At 41.6% G+C, this 23,062-nt stretch overlaps 2 protein-coding genes across 2 annotated transcripts; one reads left to right on the top strand and one right to left on the bottom strand.

The window, feature by feature from the left end:
* Positions 1–1,721: 1,721 nt before the first annotated feature.
* Positions 1,722–3,510, bottom strand: LOC147003339 (secretoglobin family 2B member 20-like). Its single transcript, XM_085842463.1, has 3 exons — positions 3,450–3,510; positions 2,806–2,987; positions 1,722–1,814 (listed from the first exon to the last, which is right to left on the bottom strand). The coding sequence occupies exons 1-3, from the start codon at positions 3,508–3,510 to the stop codon at positions 1,722–1,724; spliced, it is 336 nt and encodes a 111-aa protein (XP_085698589.1).
* Positions 3,511–10,415: 6,905 nt separating this feature from the next.
* LOC147003338 (major allergen I polypeptide chain 1-like) lies at positions 10,416–11,603 on the top strand. Its single transcript, XM_085840944.1, has 3 exons — positions 10,416–10,479; positions 10,600–10,787; positions 11,574–11,603. The coding sequence occupies exons 1-3, from the start codon at positions 10,416–10,418 to the stop codon at positions 11,601–11,603; spliced, it is 282 nt and encodes a 93-aa protein (XP_085697070.1).
* Positions 11,604–23,062: the final 11,459 nt, after the last annotated feature.

Here is a 23,062-nt window from a genome sequence, read left to right as displayed (position 1 = left end):
ATTCAGGAGCATGCTTGGTCCTGAAATGGTATTTTGGACAAATACTGTCTAGGGTCTTAAGAGGTGAAGATGTTCTGTTTTCTCAGAGTCATTGGTTTGCCTGTGAGAACTTTGTCACTGGGAAGGCCATTTGTCATTCCACAGGACAAGTCAGCCTTCTTTAGGAAACCCTAGGTGTTGTATTGTCACATCAGGAAACAGATGAACAGAGCAATGGCTCCATTCTTTTCAGTCTTACACATTGATGTATGACTGTATGACTTTCATTCCCTCAGCCTGCTCAAAGACACTTGCTGTGTTCAATGAGTCTTTCAATTTTTGCCACTAATATACAGAATGAGTCATGTTACTATGTTGTATGTCCATTTTAACAAATGGTGTTCATCATTTTAATTTACATGGATTTCCAGGCCTCTCTCTCTTTTACCTGTTGGGTTGCTGTTTTGTGTTTCAGTGTATAAGGGAGAACAGGTATGCATATACCAAAACATGCATGTAGAGATGGTAGGACAATCCTGAGCCACTGTTTAGTACAGACCTCTGGCTTTCTGAAATTTTGAATGACAGGGTAGCTGGTCAAAAAACTTTTGAGAATTTACCTGAGCCCCTCGAACTCTCAACAGGAGCAGTAGGACTCTAGACACATGCTAACAAGTCTGGCTTTACATGGGTTCTGGGAGTCAAACTCAGGTTCCCAATAATGCAGTGAAGCACTCTACCCATTGAACCTTTTTCCAAAAACTTCACTCTTTCTTCATGTTGGGCATAAACTCCTATTTCTTTCCCCATTGATTTTTTTTATATATTATTAAGTTCTGAGTTTCTTTTAAAGATTTATTTATTCATGTTGTGAACATGAGTACACTGTTGCTGTCTTCAGACACACCTGAAGTGGGTCACAGATGGTTTTTATGCTCCATGTGGTTGCTGGGAATTGGACTTAGGACCTCTGTAAGACCAGCCAGCATTCTTAACTGCTGATTCATCTCTTCAGCCCCTTGGTTTTGTTTTTGAGGTAGGGTCTCAGAGTGTAACCATCACTGTCTTAGAAACTGCTATATTGGCCAGGGCGTGCCAAATGGTAAATGTCACTATCAGACCGAGATTATCTGAGAAGCACACCTATGTGATCTCTGCATTACTCTCCTGTTATAACTGGACACAAGGATTTCATAATCTTGTGATATAGCCTGGAGACAACACATGAGGTAAGTGTTTCTCCACTTCTTTTCTATCCTGACAATCTGGTGAATCCTGTGGCTATTTACATGCCATTTTCCCTCAGAAAATCCCAGTCTCCAGAGTCTCACAGAGCTCCAGTTAACTGAGCATGGGGGCTCACATCTATAATCTCAGCACTCGGGAGGAAGTGACACATGGATCTCTGTGAGTTCCAGGCCAGTCTGGTCTACACAACAACAAAAAACGAGACCAGAAAGGCTCTCTCATGATCACCTGGCTAACCAGGAGCAGTCACCCTGCTCTCAGTGACTATAAGTCATTTCTCTCAGTATCTCCTGGATCCCCTAAAGACCTCGTTCAGCACATAGACACAGGTCACAGAACAGAGTTGCAAGCTTTTATTAGAATCAGTCTAAGAGACTGATTGATAAAGGAACAGGATCAGGAATCCAACTTCAGTAGAGAAAGAGGACAGGTCAGCAAGATGGCACTTGGATCAAACATGTTGCAAAGATTGGGTGCCCAAAACACATTAACATCTATTCTAATAACTTTTCAAAAAGGTGTAAAATGGATTTTATATTTTTAAGACCATAGTATGGCTTGCATTCTGGGTTGGCAACCATGGCTTTCTGGAAAACAAAAAGGCAGAGGGGGACAGTGTTGGCTACAGGCAAGGTATAAGAATTCAGTAGGGCTCCCCATCCACCCACAAAGTGATCGCTCCTCATCCACAGGGAAGAAAATCCCATGCAGTGATACAGGTGTCCAGCAACAGAATCTGCCTCAAGGGAATTGGAGCCCACTCACACCCTTCAGGAGGAAGTCTGAAAATCACCATAGCCAGCAGGGAAGAAGGGGAGAAGTTTCTGGAAAGCATGATGGGGGCTAGGTCTAATGAGGGAGAGTAAAGGTGAGTATGAGTGTGGTGATGTCTCCCACACCTGAGCACCTCTCACCAGGCACATTGGCTGTGTAGCCATGTTAAAAATATGTCCTCCATGTGGACTTGTTAGAGGAAAATCATTTTGGATAGCACTGTGGTTATTCGAGACATGGTACTCAAGTAAAATACTTTGGGAAATAGGGTGATAGCTTCACTGTTCAAAATATACATCTCTGCAATACAGTTATGCTTGAAGCAAGAGGACAGGAGACAACAGTGGTGAGCAACTGTAGGCAATTGCTGGGGTGAGGGTGGCATTTCAGACATGGTGGGAGGTTTTGTTTTAGCACAGATGATGCCCCCAGAAAAGGGATTCATCGATGGCTGAGGAAAAATAGACCCCAGAGAGGTTCCAAAAAGACACTGGAGAGAAATTTCAAGCATCTTAGAGTAGAACTGTGAGTACCAAACTTGTGCAGAGGCCATTCCAAGGACTCCCCTGTTCCTACTATGGGTGAGAACCCCATGTTTACCCAGCATGTGGGAGTGATCTGCAGGATCATGCAAGGAACAGACTGGCTGTGTACCCTGCATGCTGATTTACATGTACTAGGGTGGGCAAGGGTTTCAGTTCTCAGTTGCAGGTCATGGGACATGTAGTAATGGTTGCATCTATCACTTGTACATAGACTTACAGCATTTGTTGCATGGGTGAGTGAAGGTAGGGAGAAAATTACCATAATTTTGGGTTCCAGAAGTATGTTTCTTAATCTATCCTCTCTGTAGCAGCCCTGGATTTTTTCAAAGGCCACCTTTTCCTCTGCAGTAGCATTGAATGCCTGGAGTTCTTGATACATCCACACCTTACTTCCAGAGACAACACTTGCATAGCCTTCGAAGAAAGGCACACATGCTTCTGCTGCAAACACAGAGAGAAAAACACCATTGAAAGACAATGGGATGGTCAAACAGAGGCTCAATGTTCCTTGCAGCATCTACAAATGCTTTAACTGACTTTCCTCATAGTCAAACCCTCCCAAAGGCTTCAGCCTCCCAGATACAACATGGTTTACATGAGATACACAGATCTAGCAGAAAAACATCCATGAGTTTGATTTCTTGATATCTGACTTTCACTTAAGCCCAACACTTGCCTCAGCTTCAACTGTGCATCTAAGGTCCTTTTATCATGAGTATCATCACCAGCACACCACTGTCCCCACATCCCACAAATCCACAGTTCTAACTCAGTGCAGAAAGCATCAATTGTCTTCTGAAGCTCCTTGCCAGTAACCTCCTGAGTACACCTAGGTCTGTCTCAGGGCCCCACTTAGATATCTCCATGAGACTGAGATGGGGTGAACAAGGGTACCACTCTCACTTGTCTGGAAGCTCAGCTCTCCAGTCACCAGCAAGCCCAGCAGAAGAAGTGTCCCCTTCATGGTGCTAAATGCTCCTCCCAGAGCAGATCCTCTTCTTTATAAACCATTATAGCTCTGAGCCCAGCCACACCCATCTGCAAACATGCCTACAGAAGTTCCAAACACATTTTGGGCAAGAATCTAGCACCTGTGCATCTCCTTTCAACTTGCATAGAGGCAGCAGAATGGGGGCCCCTCCCACTCTGAAGAACAAACAGCCTGAGACAGCCTGATGTCATCAGTTTCTGGAGAGAAGTTGTTTGTACCTTTGCCAAAGATTGTTTAGAGCTGATCTTTGCAAGCAGCCCAAGTGCTGAACAAAATGACCTGTCATACTTTTTTACTTGTCACCTGTGCTTCCTTTTCAAACTCTTACCTATTCTTGATCCCATTGTCCAAACTACTGAGACCTTTGTATTGGAAGGCTGAGGACAAGGAGGCACCATCTACCTCTTTGTGACTCTCAGCCAGGGTAGTCCCCAGCTCTTTGTGAGGGTGGATATCCTTTGGGGCTGATGATGCTTTTGTACCACAAATTGTGCTTCACTCCACAGTAGCCCATTCCTGTTGTCATGATTACCTTGTCCACTCTCAGCTCTGTTAGGAACCATGTCTTAAAGAGGTTTGAACAGTATTGTCCATCTGGTGAGAGCACTGAGTGGTAGAGTGAGGTATTCAACCCTGAACATGAACTCTCCTGTCCACAACCCCTCAAGCTACTGTGAACTGCCTGCCTGTAAACTAAACTGCTCCACAGGCCACAGGAAGTGCTGTGTGTATAGACTGTCTCAAGTTCAGAACAACATACTTACCCTAAGGAAGACATTTCCAGCACAGATATGATTGTCAGCTTTGTGTGGTAATTCATGTTTCTTAAGACAGGAAGGTCTTAAATTTAGGCTCGCCCTGTTTGCAGTGTGTGATGGTTAATCTTGATGATCATTCTGACTGGGTTGAATGTTGCCATAGAAACAAATTCTGAGTGGGTGTTTTTAGGCATGGTCCATTGAGGTGGGTAAACTAACTTTTATGTGGAAGCATGTACTATAGTTACAAATAGGGTGGACAGAGTAAAACAAGCTGAGTAGAACCATTCATGCCTCTTTGCTTTCTGATTATAGATGTGACCAACCACCTCAAGTTTCTTCACTGTGTCTAAGTGACTGTGATGATCTGTATCTCTTCAAACTGTGATTAGAAATGTTGCTCCTCACCAAACCATTTTGTCACTAGTTCCCTACAACAGTGGAAGAATAATTTTTTAGCATGTGAAAGCCCTAGGTTTATCCTACAGCAGTGCACACATAAACAGGAGAAACCAAAAAGATAGCTCAGTGTGCAAATTGCTTCTTTTGCAAGCAGAAAGACCAGGGTTCAAATCCCTAGGACCCATAAGAGTCGTGGCATACATGTCTAATTCCATGTGGGTCTAATGTTCAATAAGAGACTTGTTCTCAAAAACATCGTGTGGAAGGATGTTGAGATAGCTTAGTGATTAAAAGTGCAGTGATTGAAGGTGAAGACCTGAGTTCAAATCCCAGAAACCACCTGGTAGAAGAAGAGAATTAACTTCTCCAAATTGTTGACTGACCTTCACGTGCACAAGCATACACACACACACACACACACACACACACACACACACACACACACACACACACACATCTTAGTACCACTGTCCATACAGAGGCACATACACAAATATACAGACACATGAACAGACATCTAGAATTTTCTGTGTAAACTGGTATGAGTAAGCATGAACAGGCTCCTAATTGACAAATATAAAACAATTTCAACAAAAAAACTAAACAACATGATATTGGATTATACTAGAATTTTGAAATAACCTATAAAACCATGCTGTTGTGAATGGCTGTGTGGCATATAAATGAGCATGGATGAAAGTCAGTGTTCATAAGAATTCCAGAGGTTCTGTAGATGTTTCTCCTGGAATAGACTCCCCCTTCAGTCCTTCACTGTGAGCTATATGTTCTCAAGAAAGCAGCAGAGTGAGCTTGGGGGACAAGACAGTAAGTGAAGTAGTTGCTTAGCATACACTCTTGAATCCATGGTTTCTAACCCTCAGAACTTGTGAGGACAGCTAGGCACAAAGTGACCCCTGGTAACTCCAGCACCAGAGAGCTTACTGGCCAATGCATCTAGCCATTAGCAAGTTCCTGTAAGAGGCCCTGTCTCAAAAAAATATAAGGTTGTCTCAGTTATAAAAAGGACACAGAATCACGTCCCAGCAATGACATGGTAGCTAACAACCATCTGTAACTCCAGTTCCAGAGGATCCAGTGCTCTCCTGTGACCTCCACAGGGAAAGCATTCAGTAATGCATAAGACTCTCATGGAGGCACAATCCCCATACACATACATTCAAACTAAATAAAATGTCAAATAAGCACACATATATGCCTATATGTATGAATACACAGATATAATGTATATACACACATCTATATGGTGGAGAGCAACTGAAGGCCCTCACTGTCTTTCCCTGGACACTTAGTAGAGATAGATATAAATGTCATGTGTCTTAGTTAAGATTACTGTTACAGTGATACAATACCAAGATCAAATCAGAGTAGCATAGAGTCACTGGGCAGTAGACACTTACTTAATCACATGATGCCCTTGTATCCATTCCCAACCCTGTGCAGAAGAGAGAAGCCCCCAGTGGGCACATTCTACAGGCCATCTCAGGCTTCAGGACATGCAAGGTCATAAAAACAAAGACCAGTGGACCAAGCAGAGAGCTCACAATTATATCTCAGTACTTGGCACCTAATTGACCAAACAGTTACAGGAGGTAAATCCTGTTTGGCTCAGATAACCAGTAAAATTCAAAGGCTTTGAACTCTTTAAGTCTTCAGCAAATTTCATTCTGTCACCATGTTCTGTACAGAATGTGACAGTCAAGTGCCTTTTACAACAAACTACTTAATTGTGCCTTATCAAAACACATATAATCTTTACTTTTAAAATTGAACACCAACCAAATTACTTAAGCACAAACACTTATGTAACATGGGCATGTGGGACGAATAGTTTGAAACCAAGGCGGCATTATATAACAAGACAGTGTTGCCTGTTTTAAGTAGGGTCTTGTTTATTGACTTGAGAGAAGTGAGATAGCCCTTTGGAGAGTCTAACTAGCATTTGTGAAGACCTGCTATGTGTGCTGACTCTGGGAGAGGGGAAGGCTTTGCTCTACTGAGCCTTAAGACATCTAAAGAACACCAAAAGTCAGCCAAGGAAAGAGGAGCTATAGAAGAGGAAATGGGATTCAGAGCCTTTGCTATGGTGAAGGTTAGGTGTGTTCTTATATACAAGGGATCCATGTGGACTGTAGGGTTGTAATTCATGTTGTGCTGCTACGACAAATTACCCAAGACTAAGTCATGTATATTGGAAAGAGTTTAACTTGCTTCATGGTCTGGAAAATTGAAGGTAGAGAATAGGGCAACTTTAGGTAGCCAGGGATTTGTGTTATCTGAACACAGGGTGTGCTGCAGAAAGGCAACAGGGGATTGTGTAATACTGAGAGCAGAGGCTCTAACTTCTTTCTCAAAGACCTACCATACATTCCTCAGTTCCCGCACTACAGGGACAAAGGCTCAATGTGGGTATTTGGTGTTTGCCTTAAACATGGTGAAAGCTAGAGCTGCCCCATCCCTCTGATAAGTTGGTTTTTTGATGAAGTCTGGGGATTTAGGTGACAAATTTCCCAGGAAGTTGAAGGGAAAGCATTTCAGGCATTGAGGGCAGAGCATATGAAGGCCCTGGTTCTCTCTTGGGTCACAATTATGGAAAAAAATTATGGGAAAAAACCTAATGTAGAGACTCTATAAATAATAAACACGCTGGTTAAATGGTAAATTCCAGGTTCAGGTGTACACAGAGCAGTCAGATGACTGGCAAAGTCCAAAGCAATCTGATAAAGACATAGTGCTTCTCACCTGTGGTCCCCACTTGTGGGAAGTTGAGGCAGGTGTATCCCAGTTACCTGTGTGGGATCCCCTCAATCACAAAGAAAAAATTGTACTCAGGTAGGGGGATGCTCTCACAGGCTGGCTTCAGCTTCTTCATTGCCCACAGTGTTTCACAACAAGGAGCAGAATGTCCTATAAATGAAATATATATTTTAGCTAGCTTCTACAATAGGCACGAAGATTTGTATATTATTTGATGAGCTGTAAACTTAGATCAGACAGGTGTTGTACTATTTTGACTTGCATACAATCCATAAGCCCGATACTAATTGCTGTTTAAGTGTTGCCCATGGTTATTTCTGCTCCATCAGCCTGTACTCATGGTCCACAGCTCCTGGTCTTGTGCTCCTGAGACATCAGGCCCCATGGCAGCCTTCCCCTTTCTCCATCTTCTTCCTCTTCCTCTTTCCTCTTCTCTTGCCTTCTGATCCCTACCTGTGACATTCAGCCCAGAAAAAAAGAGCCCAGAATAACTCTCTTCTCTCCATCATTGCCTGGCATTCACATTTTCTTAGATAGTCAGAGATTTAGGTGAACTGATTTAAAAGCACCATCTGGTGTATTTGAAACTTGTTAAAGAGATTGGCAAGTAGTTGGAGGTTTGGGAGATTCCATTCCCTGGGGTCCTGTACTTAGCATTTGAATACACATCAGCAAGGGAATAACTCCAACAGGTAGCAGGTGGTAGAGGCAGCAGTGGTATACTATCCTGAGCAGTCCTCTTACTAGCATGTGACCCTGAGGCCTACCTGTGCTGCACATCCTTCACAGCATGGACAGGAAGCTAAGCCTTTCTGGCACTCTGCCATAATGAGTCTCCAGGCCCTAGTGTAGTCTCCAAAGTTTGTACAGCTTCCTAGACCTCTTCTGGCAATTGTAGACTAATTATCCTGTCCTCTGGATCCCTTGTGTTCTTCCTCAGAGTCTGCCTCTGCCCTCTCTTCATTCCATGACCCTACATCTCTCTCCTGCATTTTCCCTGTCAAATGCTTCAGCTACCATAGAGCAGTAAGACTTTTGGCCTATTTCACAGCTCATCCTGCTGACCCTTCAACCTGCACTTGTATGCCTTAGGCTATGCTCTGCTGTCTTCAGCCTCCTCCATTGGTGTATGTTCAGCCCACACTTCCTAAAGAAGGACAAAAGAGCTGTCAAAAGAACCCTTTCATGAAGCCTAAAATGGCAATGCCAGGGTGGCCAGTGTATCTCCTATCTGAGTGAAAAGGCTTAAGCAGTCTGCTTCCAAGGTGGGTGGAGCAGGGGCCCTACAACAGCCTTGCCACTTAGCACGCTTCCCAACAGTCCCCTTATGTCCCTGTGCAGTGGGAGATGGTTCCACTCTGGCCCAGATAGAGGGGGTTGAAGGGTCATCTGGAATTTTGTGGTAGCAAAAATCAGCTGGACACACTGGCACAGATGGATTAATGCTGAGTGTTCTGGAGCTTGGGAATCCAGCTGAGATTGGACTCTAATTTTTACAGGGTAGCTGTAGAATATTGAAAATGGCCATCATGCAGGCTTTTTTATCAGTAGTCAGAATAGCTATAGCAGCAATATAGAGTCTGGCAGTGACCAATTAAGGGTCCAGGTATATCTGAACTGAAGTGCCCTGGCTTAGTTATAAGAAAATGAGCACAGGGCATATGAAGTGAGAACTTAATGAACACACTAATGATGTTTATTAACAGGGTCTTCCTGTGTAATTTTGGGTAGCCTAGAACTCGTTGTGTAGACCAGACTGACCTCAAATTCACAAAGAAAGGAAGGCACTTCTTCCAAAATACTGAGATCAAAGTTTAGAATTATCATACCTGCTCATTGATAACAGATTTTCACAATGATTTCCACCAGCCCCAAAAATGTTTAATCCACCACACATACACATAAACAGACATACAGACAGACAGGCCCTCAGACAGACAGACAGATACAAATAGTTAGGCAGGCAGGCAGGACCAGACACTCATTTCTCAGGAAGGTTATGAGGTCAAGACCAACCTCGGCAAGATCTTCTTTAAAAAAAAAAAACTAAAAAAACAACAAACAAACAAAACAGAAAACCTCAACTATGGGTTTAAGAAGTGAGGTTTAGGTAGAAGTGAAAGTACTTGCCTTTTATTCCACTATTCACATGGGAAAGAGTCACAAAGACTTCTGTGAGTCCAAGGCCAACCTGATCTACATATTTCCAGGACAGCCTGGTACTAGAAGGTAGGCCTCCTGCTCCACCCACCTTGGAAACAGACTGCTTAAGCCCAGTCACTCAGATAGGAGATACACTGGCCCCCCTGGCATTGCCATTTTAGGTTTCATGAAAGTGTTCTTTTGACAGCTCTTTTGTCTTTCTTTAGGAAGTGTGGGCTGTGTAGAGAGACCCTATCTCAGAAAAAACTTACAACCAACAACAAAAAGGTCAAATTGAAGGATGCCTACAAAAGCAAGATAAGTATGGGTTGAAGCGACTGGTTCAACAGAAGGCATGAAGCATATGGAAGATAAGGGCAGAACAAAGACAGGGCAGGGGTTACATGGCCAGTGGTCTGAAGTTTGGCTTGTTTAGAACTGACTATGAATAAGGCCCTTGAGGCTCCCAGTGTGACAGGAGGACACAGGTCTCATTCTGGAGGTCTGATTGAGAGACCATTTGATCCTCTCCCTACTCATACTTTCCCTTTGGCTGTCAAATGACAAGTGACATTTTTCATATCTTAAGAAGATTATTAAGAAGGCAAACAAGCTGAGATAGGTTATTGACAAGGATCTTGCCAAAATACATATCTCCCAATGACGCAAACACACACCCTCAGGAAGTTCTAAGACATGTACTGGGAGGGGCACAGAGAGGCTCAGACACGGGCCCCTCCCTTCCCACAGGGCAGTTAAAGAAGGGGACCAAGCTGTGTAGGATCACCTGCCACCATTATCATGAAGCTTGCTGGTGCTGTGGTGATCCTCGGGGCTGCCCTGCTCCTCCTGACTTCAGGGGGAGGTGGGTATTACCATGTGGGGGTCAGGGATGCACGCTATCCAGGCTCTCACAACCCTCCATCCCCTGGGATATACTGATGCAGGTCTTTCAAGTTAGGGTCACCTTGTCTTTGTGTTCCAGATTGTGGCATTTGCCCAGCTATAAAAGAGGATGTTCGTCTATTTTTACACGGAACCCCAGAAGAGTATGTTGAGTACGTGAAACAATACAAAGATGATCCTGAAATACTGGAAAATACTGAAAAAATCAAGCAATGTGTTGATAGCACCTTGACAGAGGAAGACAAGGCACATGCAACTACTTTCATAGTAAGTGTTTATGTGTCTGGTTAGAGGCAGGGCTTGCACTCTTACACACCACTGAAGCTGCGCTGAGAATCAAGAAATGTGACACACCTGATTGAGGATGTCAGGAGGATGGGACAGGAAGGAACTCTCAGACTGCCTGAGCCGGCCCTGGCTGCTCAGATCAGCCAAGCCACAGTAGATCCCTGCCCGAGTTTGGCCTCCCTCAGCCTTCCTGACACAGCCTTCCAAGTCTAGCTGCAGATTCTTGGTACCTGGCACCCTTCTCTAGCCTGGGTCTTTTATCCTAAATTTTCAAACCTACCACTCCATCTCCAAAAAAGTGATATGTTATCCTGTTCTCTGAACTTTGAAGGCCACTTTGTGGACTCCACGTTTGGACATTGAAGGGTAGGATTAAAATGAACCACCTCATGTCCCTAGAACAGGTGTGTTAAGGCCCTGCCTTTAGCAGAAGTTATTTGATGGTCATCATCAACATGTGACAGTAATCAGTTTGCTTGTGTGGTTCCAGCTGCCCAGAGGCTCACAGGGTGCTCTTTGAGTTCCTCCGCATTTGGTGCCACTGGGACTATGTTGTCTCACAAGTTGGTTCCTCCCATCTGGCTAGACTTGAGGCTCTTTTCAAAGTTGTCTCAACAGATTGGAGACAAGGCTCTTTCTTCCTGGTCAAATACAAGAGCAATTGCATATTGGATGCAGATCTTTCTAGGAGGTGTCTCATTGCATGGTCAGTGGGGCATGAGGTCTCCTTCACCCTCAAGGTCTCACTTGGCTTTCTGTTTTCAGGAAAAAATAGAAGCCAGCCCGCTATGTTGATGGCTACAACTTTGCTCTCAAGGAAGCCACTTGCCTGCTCACCTGCATCGATGTAGCAGGCTATAGTCCTTTGCTCCAGGTGTCTAAGAACAGGAATCCAACAATAAAATCTTGCAATTCAGAGGGGAGTCTGGATTTTTGAATTCAAGGTTGGGTCTGATTTGGTTGAAGGATATTGCAGGGACAACTTCTGGGACATTGAGGTGTCACAGCTCAATCGTGGTACTGCCAAAATGCCCTGCAGAATGCATTAGAGAATGCTAAGAGACCATAGTCACTACACTAGAGTGTCTGTCACCCTCATGGGACAGGGTCCACAGGGAACATACATGATCTCCCAGGCTGAACTCCCCAGGAACATGGAACTGAGTAGGACCAGAAATACCAAGGGTCTGTTGAGGAGTGCACAGGCTCTAGATAGCAGAATCTGTCCTTGCTCCCTAGAGTTTGGTACATGATCCAGTTGTGTGTGTCTGTGTGTCACAGTGTGTCCCATGTAGAAAATAAAATAAAAGTACCTATTTCAAAGGATGTTGTGAGGCTTCCTGCCCCTCACAGTGAACAGAATTTCAGGCTGGAAATCAGAGTGGGACCTGGCCAGAACAGAATTCAGGTTATCCTAATATCACTTACCCAGTTCTGAACAGTTATATCCCCACTGGGTGTTACATGGAGTGGGGACCCAGGGTCCTAGGGCTTTAGGACCTGTCCTGTGGCTCTTCTTAGTGGACATGGCAGGAAGTTCTTTCCCACACCAGTCACCAAATAGTTGTTCTGTGGCCAGTCTCAAGGCCATGTGCCTTACTGCTCCATCAATAGGTCTGATATCACATAGGTCCCAGGCTCACACCAGCAGGCATATCCAGAAGAATATATAGGTTCCTCATGATGCAGAGGCTCATGGAAGGCCCAACATGTACAGGCTTTCTCATTATAGAGTATGTGCTGAGAAGAGTAAAAGGTATTATTCTTTTTCATAAGACTATGATAAAATAACTATGGTTGTGTATTTATAAAGAAAATCTGATCCTTTTGAAGGCTCCAGGTCCACATTCCTGCATCTTAACTTCTTAGCTTCTGTTGAGGACCCCCTCACCATCTGAGGCACAGAAAATTGTATGAGACTTGTTGCCAAGTCAGTGTGTGGGTTGTCTTCAGTACTCACCCAATCTATAGCATTTGTCCTTTTCCATGGCAACACCCCAGAGACCTAATCACCTTTCCAATTGCTCCTGTTCTCCATCACATCATATCTTGAGACCTTATGATGGTTACCATGTTTACAGCACAGGACACAAGGAATCAGGTTCAAATCACACAGCACATTAGGAGGTCATCTTACATAGACTGAGGCCTGACATCTGTGGCCCTGGCCTCCAAGTAACCCTTGTCTAGCCAGAGGTTGCATCTGAAGGAGGACTCCTGCCTTCTGAAAGCTAAGGGTGCTCTAGGGACTATGTAGATGCTGTGACCTAACTCTTCACACTACACATATAAGTCAGAGAAGGCTTTTCTACCATGATTCTCTCTACAGATTAAAAACCCAGAGCCCCTCCATCTGATGAGCAGCTGTACTTGGTTAGCTGGGATTTCCTAATATTCTACTGGATTTTCATATATACTTTCATGAAGGGTATTCATCTGCAAATAAGTTTATTGTTAGGTGTATTAACTCTTGTGTCCCTGAGACAGTTAAGTAGAAAGCTTCCTTAATCCATTCATTGAAAGAATTTAACTTTAGTGAAGTATTGTCCTAATGTACTTGATTGGCCGGTGTTCATTTTCATCATAGAAAGGTGTTTATTTTCACTTTTTATTCTTTGACTCTTGGGACTTCAGTGATATTCTTGCCTTCCTTCCTGATATTATTTGATATTTTCCTTTTTAATCGTCTTTTGCTTGAGATGGGATCTCACGATATAGACTTGTCTATGCTCAAAGGTGGAGAGAGCTGCCTGCAAGTGTCCCTTTGTTCTAGGATTTAAGAAATGTACCACCAAGACCCAGCCTTTAAATTTCCTCTTACTCTTCCTCTTAGTCATTTTCCTCCTCCTCTTGTTTCTTCTCTCCTTCCTCCTCCTTTCATGCATCTGTTTTTCATCTCCTTTTCTTTCTTCTTTTCAGATATTTTCAACATTTAGTCCTGGCCAGCCTGGAACTTGCTGTGTAGATTATGCTGACCACGAACTTACTTAGATTCACATGTATTTGCCCCATGACTGCTTGGATTATAGATATTCCCTCCCTTGCTCAGCTTCTCTTTTAATAATTTGATCATGCTTATAACAGTTTTATTACTGTTTTGCACCTAGAATGCACAGGAAATACTCACTTGGCATCAAGGACTGTAAAAGACTAAGAAATGGTAGGAGCTCAGATTTTCCCACAAAACTAAGAAAGAAACAAACAAACAAAAGTTGCTTTAAGGAGCTCCATACTCTTGATCAGCAGGAAATACACAAACCATATCATCACATTTAAACCCCTGACTTTATTTGGGGATGACTTCCTTTCTTTTTCCTTTTTTTTTCCTCCTCTCTAGTGTTATGGGGTTGGAACAGTGCAAGAAGGCAAGGGGAAAAGAGTGGAATAAAGAAGAACCCATAAACTAGCAATAGATAGTGATGCCCAGCATAGAGGTAAGGCAGAATGGGAAATGTGATTTCAAATGCAGTAGAGAAAAAAAGCAGGCGATGGAGGGATGAAGAGATGAAGGGATGGATTTTTTTTTTTTTTGAGATTCCATTAAAAATTTACTGGGGCCACAACTTCTAGTGTATCTCCCATTCTACTAAGAGAGGGGATTTTCTGTTTGTTCTTTTTCTTCTTCCTAAACCTGTGTCAAGAAAGACTGGGGGAAATGATTGTGCAACTGGAAAAATTGCTAGTGGAAATGGGTATCTGAGAAACGTAAAAATGAATGCAATGGGAAAACAAAAGTCTACTCTGCTCTCTTCTTTCTGAAGGGTAATTTATCCATGGACACAGACCAAGTTCTGTGCTTATGTTACATTTTACAAATGTTAATAAGAAAGGAATAACAGCATCCAAGAGACAGTGAGTTTTAAAAAAGACTGCGGAATTTAATCTTCCTATACACATAAAGAATATGTAAACCACAGAATGAAATTCCTCAAATGTTTTGCACTAGGAACAGTGATTTGTTCATATTTTCTTCAGGAAATGAAAAACTTTGGATGCAATGAAAACTTATTAAGATTTGAATTCAGTGGGGGAGGTCTCCTGAAAACCTTGATGAGTAAAACAAAAAAGTGCTTATTTCAGTGAAAGCATCTCTGTTTACAAATTCTTTGTGAATATTGCAGAATCAATTGCTTAAAACAGATACAGGTAAATGTCGTGAGAATTTTGAAATTTGGTTCCTTTAGAAAAAAACTACATAGTTATACTGGAATATGGATTTGTTTTAATCCCAGGTGTAGGAAGTGAGGGTAGCCTCACATTTTCCACTGTTTTGACTATTTGCTTCACTCTCTAGCACAGGCATAATTTTTCCAGCTGCAGATAGTTTATGTGATTTGTGATGTGTAGAATTCTGGGACATTTTAGAGGCTGTATAATTGCTATGGTCCTTAGAGGGTTGGTTGATAGTTTTTGGTCATGGCCTTTTAAGTAGTCAGGTGCAAAATAGAAACAGTAGGAAGAAATTATATATCCTGACAAGAAAGATCAACGTGGCTCCAAGGAGCTCATTGCACAAATTATCAAGAAGTAGTCTAATGATAATATTGCCCTCTTTCTGACCCCTGACTATATTCTAGGATCTATTTCATTTCCCCTCCATGTTGTTTTCAAAACAAACAAACAAAGGAACAAACAAACAAAAAATCTCTCATCTAGTGTTAGGAGTTTGAAATGGTGGAAGAAAGAGGATGTGGAAGGGTGGAAGAAAGAAAAACTCACAAAGTAGCTAACAAAAGATACAGTGAATTCTTATCACACACCAATAGCCCCATCTCCCAAAACTATCCCATTAGAGGTGACTTTGTGTGGAAAGTTTCAAGGAGCATGAAACTTTGAAGCAACAGCTGTTCCACTGTAGCTTCTTAAAAGCCTAGCTATGTTCCTACCTTTCAGTGACATCATACAAGATCATTTTTTTTGACTGTTTTGGAAGTTGCCTTAGAATGGTCAGACCTTTTTCCATAGACAACATCCTGTGCCAGAGAGAATCCATTGCTGGATCTCTGCTTCTGTTCCTGGGTAAGCTTTAGTCCTATACATCCTCTTCCAGCTTTGCAAAAGCAGCCATGATACTGAGCTATACAAATTGGTCAGCATCTTCAGGAAGCTGAAGAAAACGGCAAATGCCACCTGTATATTGTGGATATAGAGATGAGTTGTTCTAGAACCCCCTGAATTATTGGGTGCCCTTTAGGGAAAGGAAAACCACAAAATGCCTATGGATGTTCACACTATTTACGTTTAGAATCAGATAAATCCTGATGCTTCATATATCATGCACTAGGCCCTGCGTTTGATGTTCAGAACCTCACAAAAATGTGATGGTGACATACATCTGAGTAACCAGGACATGGAGGTACAGATTGGATGATCAGAAGTTCAATGTCATCCTTGAGCAACATACCACATTTGAGGGTACCCTGAGTTACAGCAGAGCTCCACTTAAAATATTATTCTTAAAAAGCTCACTTTTTCGAGTTAAATTGATGTGTTAATGGTTAAGAGAACTAGCTGGTCATTCAGAGGACTCACGTTTATTCCCACCTCCCACATGGCAGCTCACAACTTGCTATGATAAAAATGACATAATCCATCACAATACACAATAATACATAATACATGATTTGACTCTGTCTGCCTTGGGAATTTAGATTGATATGGTACATGATGGCAAAAGGAGCAGATGCAACCAATGGAGGTGTTTTGGAAATAGAAAAATAACAGGACCAGGTCCAAGGACATAGATAAACATTACTTGGGGTGATTTAAGGTTTACATAGATTTAGAAGAGAGAGGGCAGAAATATGCAGAAATGGCAAAATTCATTGGTGGAAGGTGGAGGAACCAAAATACCCTATGGCATGGGAAATAATTTCAGGAATCTCAGGTGCTAGCTGAATGGGTTCTTATCAGAAGGAAGTTAAAATTGCAATATTAATCATGGTCATATGGAATTCTGCAAGCAGAGGTATAGGTGAGGTTTGAATTCCCAAGACAAGGTAGAGAAGGGCTACTATAAGCCTATTGCATATACATGCCACATTATACCAGTGCATAACTCAGACTCAGAAAGATGTAGAGAAATTTTAGACCCACTTCTTGTAACTTGGTAGGAATTTGACCTTGAGTCAGGAGAAGGAAGTAGGCTTCATGCAAGTATTTGACTTTGGGCTAGGATAGGGAAGTAGGCTCCAATATCTTGGTCATCCAGGTAAGCCCCTAGAAACAGTGATTATGGGACTTTGTTTACTGCCTTGCTTATTCCTTAATTATTTGTGTGTATTGCCTTGTTTGTTCCTTAACCTAGAACTGACCTTATTACTTGCCTGTAATTAAAATGATATACAAGCAGAGTTGGGAAAAAAACAAACCTGCTTCAGTCTCAGAACTGGCTGGGGTCATGCTAAAATGATGTCTAGTTTTCTTTTTTCTTTTTAATCCTTGCTCCTGCCCTGGAGAACCTGTTGACTGACTGAGCTGACTTCGTCAGATCTCATCTTAACATTGGAGCTCTATTAAGTGGTATAAAGTGAAGGACACCTTGGGAATTGGAAGTGCAGAGATAATTCTCATAGATGCTCTTAGTCTTTGGACCCTGAGTAGAGATAGTTTACACCCTGGACATGAGAGAGAATAGGTTTCAGAAAAGCAGTCCTTTCCAATTGTCCAAGGATGGTTTGACAATAAATTTAAGTTATTTCAGAGCTCGTCTAAGGACAGACAGAGGTCAGGAGACATGGTGCTCCTCTCTGGCTCCTACTGGAGGAATGCTTATTTCTGGTTCTGGTTCTTTTAGGTAGGATATTTAAGTCCCTTTGGCATATCTAGTTCTCTCTGCTCTGTCTGTTGTCTGTCCTTGGCATGCCAATCTGTCCGTGTCTTTCAGTTTATGTCTGTGTTTTTGTGTCATTGTTTGTTGCACTGTGTTTCATGTTCAAAAGAAAAAACATTGTTAAAACTTAACGGCTGGTTTTTCACCCCTTGATTTGTTTTTAACTCACTGAAAAAAATAATAATCTCAGTTGGTCTTTGGACCCTTAAACCTGCAGCTAGGTGTCTAGCACAGCTGGAGAAGCCCGGCTAGGAGCTGATTATCTGCACAAGCCCTCTTAAAGTGTAAAAGGACCAGCAGTTTCTCAGCTTCTATGGTATTGAAGCTGATCTCTATTTCCTTTACAAAAACCTTTGTAACTATCATTATTGGGTTCATAATGTGACAAGGTGTTCCTCTCTTGAAATTACATCTAGAAAAAGGAAGAAAATTTTATTTTGTCTAAATAAGTAAATATATTCAGCTACTTCAGGTTTATTTCTGAGTGTTGCAGGAAATATTTAATATGTCAACCTACCATATCTATTGCCCCGTGGGTCCACATTCCCACTCTAGTACTGGTGCTGGCAGGACACAACACTATGCAGAGTCATGCTCCCTGTATTCTCATCTCTGAGCTAATCTCTCCCATCTAGCGAGTTTATCTAATTTCTACACAGCTGCCCATACACCCCACAATCAGCCATCTCAACACCTAATTTCCCAATAGAAACATGACTCTCAAAGCTTAATTATCCAATCAGATTTATATAATAGTAAAACCACAATTTACTAGATGTCAATACAACAATTTCTGAGCCAAGTGATAAAGATAAAGCTTTAACCCAATTTTTCTAACCTTGTGAAAATCTTAACTACTAGTGGATTTTTAAAACCATTCCTGGTGGGACCTCTCTATTGCTGGTCATGGTGGCCCACACCTTTATTCCCAAAACCCAGGATACAGAGGCAGATGGATTTCTGAGTTGGAGGCCAGCCTGGTCTACAAAGTGAGTTCCAGGAAATCCAGGGGAGAGGAACCCTGTCTCAAAAAATCAAAAAACAAACAAAACAAAAACAAACAAACAAACAAAAAACAGAAAAAAAACATGAGAAGGTAGTTTTAAAAAATCAGGATCTTCTTCGTGTTCATCTGTTTCCATGTTGGCTTTTCTCCCTCCTCCTGTTAGCTCTCTATCTCTCTCCCCAGTTCCTAGCTCTGCCTCCCTTTTCCTGTCTAATCACAGGACTGCTACTGCCCTAATGTGTCTGGACAGGGAAAATCCTGCAACATCTGACTGATTTTAAAATATGTTCTGCATGTCTTGGCTATATATCATTGGCTGATAAATTATTGGGGATGATTAATATTTTGTAATGTTGGTAAGAGAAAGTTGGCTTAAAACTGGTAACTCAGGTTTGCAGTCATTCAGAACAACAACATGGAAATGCACAGATGGCTCATTGGTTAAGAGCACTGACTGCTCTTTCAGAGATCCTGAGTTTAATTCCCAGCAAACACATGGTGTCTCACTACCCTCTGTAATGGGATCTGATGCCCTCTCCTGGTGTATCTGAAGATAGATACAGTGTACTCATATGAATAACATAAAAAATAAATCTTATGAAAAAAAAGAAAGAAAAGAAAGAAAGAAAGAAAGAAAGAAAGAAAGAGAAAGAAGAAAGAAAGAAAGAAAGAAAGAAAGAAAGAGAAAGAAGAAAGAAAGAAAGAAAGAGAATGAAAGAAAGAAAGAAAGAAAGAAAGAAAGAAGAAAGAAAGAAAAACAATACCTGACATGAGCTTTATTTACATTTCAAAGGTTTCCTAGTTTCCCCTCTTAAAATCACCAATCCCCTCCCCCATCTCCGTGCTACCCAACCCACCTACTCCCATTATTGTTCTTGGCATTCCCCTATACTGGGTCATAGAGCCTTCACAGGACCAAGGGCCTCTCCTCCCATTGATGACCAACTAGGCCATCCTCTGCTACATATATATTTAGAACCACAAGTTCCACCATGTATTTTCTTTGATTGGTGATACAGTACCAAGGAGCTCTGGGGATACTGTTTAGTTTGTATTGATGTTCCTTCTATGGGGATTCCGTCCCCTTCATCTTCCTGGGAATATCTCTGGCTCCTCACTGAAAAGTGGATATTAGCCCTGCTTCTAGCAATCTAAACCAGAGACATACATTAAAATCTATGTTTGTCATCCATGATGGGTAAGAAGGAGCAATTAGGACACAGATCTAAGGGAGGCATGATCGCTTATCCACTCTATTCCATATTCAGGATTATGGAAAAAAGTAAATCTTGTGCCCTGTCCAGCTACTGATGAACTGCTCATCTTTAATGAACAAAAAAAGTGGGAATTATGCTCTTCTCCCATCTTGAGTAGGCTAAGCAAACCCAGGATGGCTTTACAACTTAGCTGGAGTCATCTGGCCTTGCCACCTATGAAATTTCCTACAGGAGCTTTGAGGAGTTGACTGCCCACTGAGCTTGCTTTGCAACTCAATCCAGCTGAAACAAAGGATGGGTTCTGTAGGCTTTCTCTGTATAAACACAGTGTTAAAAATTGAACTTTGCCTTGATCAGAAATTTTGTCTTGGCTTCATCTTTCTCTCACACTGGTTCTTTTTCTTTTATAGTCCCCCTTTCAGTTAACCCAGCTAATCCATGGATGCTTGACAGCTACAGAGAAGGAGGAGTTAGCCCTCATGATAGGAAAAATGCAGCTGCTATAGCTGAGACATAAAGGACAGAGAGTCAGCCAACAAGAAAGGGCTGGGGAAGAGCAGCCCCAGGATGCTAACCAACTGGGTCTACATGAACAGAAATGGAATGTAGATTTTAATAATAAATTGATAATATAGGAGGAGTGTGTTAGCCATGCAGATGTTTGGAAGTGGCCCAGCCATTGAGCTCATTAAGACATATTAAAATAGAAGGCCCCATTTGTGTGTGTGTGTGTGTGTGTGTGTGTGTGTGTGTGTGTGTGTGTGAGTGTGTGTGTTTCATTAGGCAATCCAGAACATTGGGAAAGTTAGCAAAGAAATCCTGTTTCTGCTGCCACTGTATTGGGTCAATTAGAGAAAAAATTAATTGGCAATAGCTGCTGCCACTACCATATTTAAAGCTACTGCCACCATAACCAATGGGTTTATTATAGAAGAAATTAATTGACAACAGCAAAATGAGGTGGGGTGCCTTATTGCCTGATGAAATTGCATTGGAGGGCTGTGTCATAGTCAGCTTCAGGTGTCAATTTGATACAATGTAGAATCACCTAAGGAGGGTGGACATCAGCAGAGGTCCTGCCAGGAGTAACCATACAGGTTCCAAATAAAATAAAATAAAATATTGCACATGGATGTGTATTATTTTTCAGAATTTGAAAAACTAAATTCTGTTGTTGTGTACCATTGATTCATATTCAGGGTTTCAATGAGTAACTGCTTTGAGTTCTGAGAAGGCTGATTCTGTAATTGCACATTACAGCAAGTAAGGCTATTGTGAATCTACCTGTAAAAGAAAGACTGACAAATATCACCAATAAGATGAAACAATTCTTTGCTTATTAAAATATAAAGCATATTGGCGGTTCACCATGCAATCATAGAGGGCAAGCAGTTGTAGAAAGATCTAATCACACCTTCATGAATGATTATAAAACAAAAGGAAAAAATAAAGTCCCTCAGAGACAGAACATATAGTGCTTTCTCAAATATAAATTTTTGAATACTAATGAGAAAGAAACAACAGTACCAAAGAGACAATGAGTTATAGAAAAAATGGTGGAATTAAATCATTCTATGCTATAAAGATGTGTTAACATCAGAATGAAATTCCTCAAAAGTTTTGCATCAGGGACACAGATGTCCTTATATTTCTTCGGGAAATGAAAAGATGTGGATGCCAGCAAAACTCATAAAGATTAGAACTGAGCATTGGAGGTCTCCTGAAAACCTTGGGCACTAAACTAAAAAAGAATGTATTTCATTGGAAATGTCTGTGTTGATAATTTCCTCCTAAATGCAGCTCAATTTAGCCCTGTGTATCCTTGTCCACCTTGCAAAATCGACCATGATACTGAGTTATACAAATGGGACAAAACCTTCAGAAAGCAGTAGAAAATAGCAAATGATACTTGTATATTGATGGATAATGAGGGGAGTTGAACTAGAATCCCCTGAATTTCTTGTTGGCCTTAAATAAAGGAAACCATATTATCTGCCTATGGACATTCAAATTACTTTATGTTTTGGTGGAGATAAGCCTGATATTACACACACACACACAAACACACACAAACACGCACACACATTTGTGTGTATTTATTTGTATGTGTATATGTATGTGTATAAATATATGATTTAACTCTTATTTATTATTTGTTTTAAATATAACGCTAATATATTCAAATATTAGATAAATTATAATATATTTTACTATATACATATATTTAACATCAGATGTTATTTAACTCTTGGGCTAGAAATGTAGCTAGATGGATAAAGTGCTTGCTGAGCATCTTTGAGACCCTGGATTTGATGCTCTGCAGAGCACAAAACTATGATGATGTTGGTACACACCAGAATAATCAACACTTAGAGGTGGAAAAAGGAAGATAGGAAATTCAACGTCATCCTCAGCCACATAGTAATTTTGAGGACACCCTGTTCTGGAGCAACTTGTCTTTTTTAAAAAATAATTAATTCTTAGAAAGCTCAGTCTGTGAATTTAAGAAGATGGCTTCGTGGTTAAGAGAACAGGCTGATCATTTCGAAGACTCAGGTTGATTCCCAGCTCCTACATGGCAGCTTACACCCTGCTGTGAAAAAGTTGATATAATACATCATAATACACAATAATAAATAATACACAATTTTGACTCTCTCTGACCATCGGGATATCGGCAACTATTGGTCCATGAGGGCAAAAGGTGCAGATGTGACAAACTGGGGTGTTCAGAAGAACAGTGAGTGTGTTTGGTAGTGGAAAAATACCAGGACCAACTGCCAGGTAATAGATCAATATTACTTGGGGTGATTTAAGAATTCCATAGTTTTAGAAGAGAAGGGGCAGAAACATCCAGCATGGGCAAATATCATTGGCAGAAGGCTGAAGGCACTGAAATACCTCATAGCATGGGGGTAATTTCAGGAATCTCAGGTTCTACATGAATGGATTCCTATCAGAAGGATGTTGAACTTACAATCTTAACCATGGCTATGTGGAATTAGCCATGCAAGTAGATGTTTGGGTGAAGTTTGAATTCCCAAGACAAAGGTCAGAAAATGAAAAGCCACTCCAGTGAAGGGAGTCCTCCATATTGCACTGAGCCCCAGAAAGCTAGCACAAAATTGGTACAATTTGTTCTTATTTAGCAAAGCAGCATATACCAATCCAACTATAGCTCCAGTTCCAATGAATCTGA

The sequence above is a fragment of the Mus caroli genome, unplaced genomic scaffold (assembly GCF_978045245.1).
Source record: "Mus caroli unplaced genomic scaffold, Mus_caroli_1 scaffold_8, whole genome shotgun sequence".
In the NCBI taxonomy this organism is placed as follows: domain Eukaryota; kingdom Metazoa; phylum Chordata; class Mammalia; order Rodentia; family Muridae; genus Mus; species Mus caroli.
Note: the sequence above shows the minus strand (reverse complement) of the source record. Positions and strands in the feature narration are given on the sequence as shown.

Coding starts and splice junctions, on each gene's coding strand:
- LOC147003338 (XM_085840944.1), top strand. CDS start 10,416: ATGAAGCTTGCTGGTGCTGTGGTGATCCTCGGGGCTGCCCTGCTCCTC. Junction 10,480..10,599: donor CCTCCTGACTTCAGGGGGAG/GTGGGTATTACC, acceptor TTTGTGTTCCAG/ATTGTGGCATTTGCCCAGCT. Junction 10,788..11,573: donor CACATGCAACTACTTTCATA/GTAAGTGTTTAT, acceptor TTCTGTTTTCAG/GAAAAAATAGAAGCCAGCCC.
- LOC147003339 (XM_085842463.1), bottom strand. CDS start 3,510: ATGAAGGGGACACTTCTTCTGCTGGGCTTGCTGGTGACTGGAGAGCTG. Junction 2,988..3,449: donor AGAGCTGAGCTTCCAGACAA/GTGAGAGTGGTA, acceptor CTGTGTTTGCAG/CAGAAGCATGTGTGCCTTTC. Junction 1,815..2,805: donor TTCTGGAACCCAAAATTATG/GTAATTTTCTCC, acceptor TTTGTTTTCCAG/AAAGCCATGGTTGCCAACCC.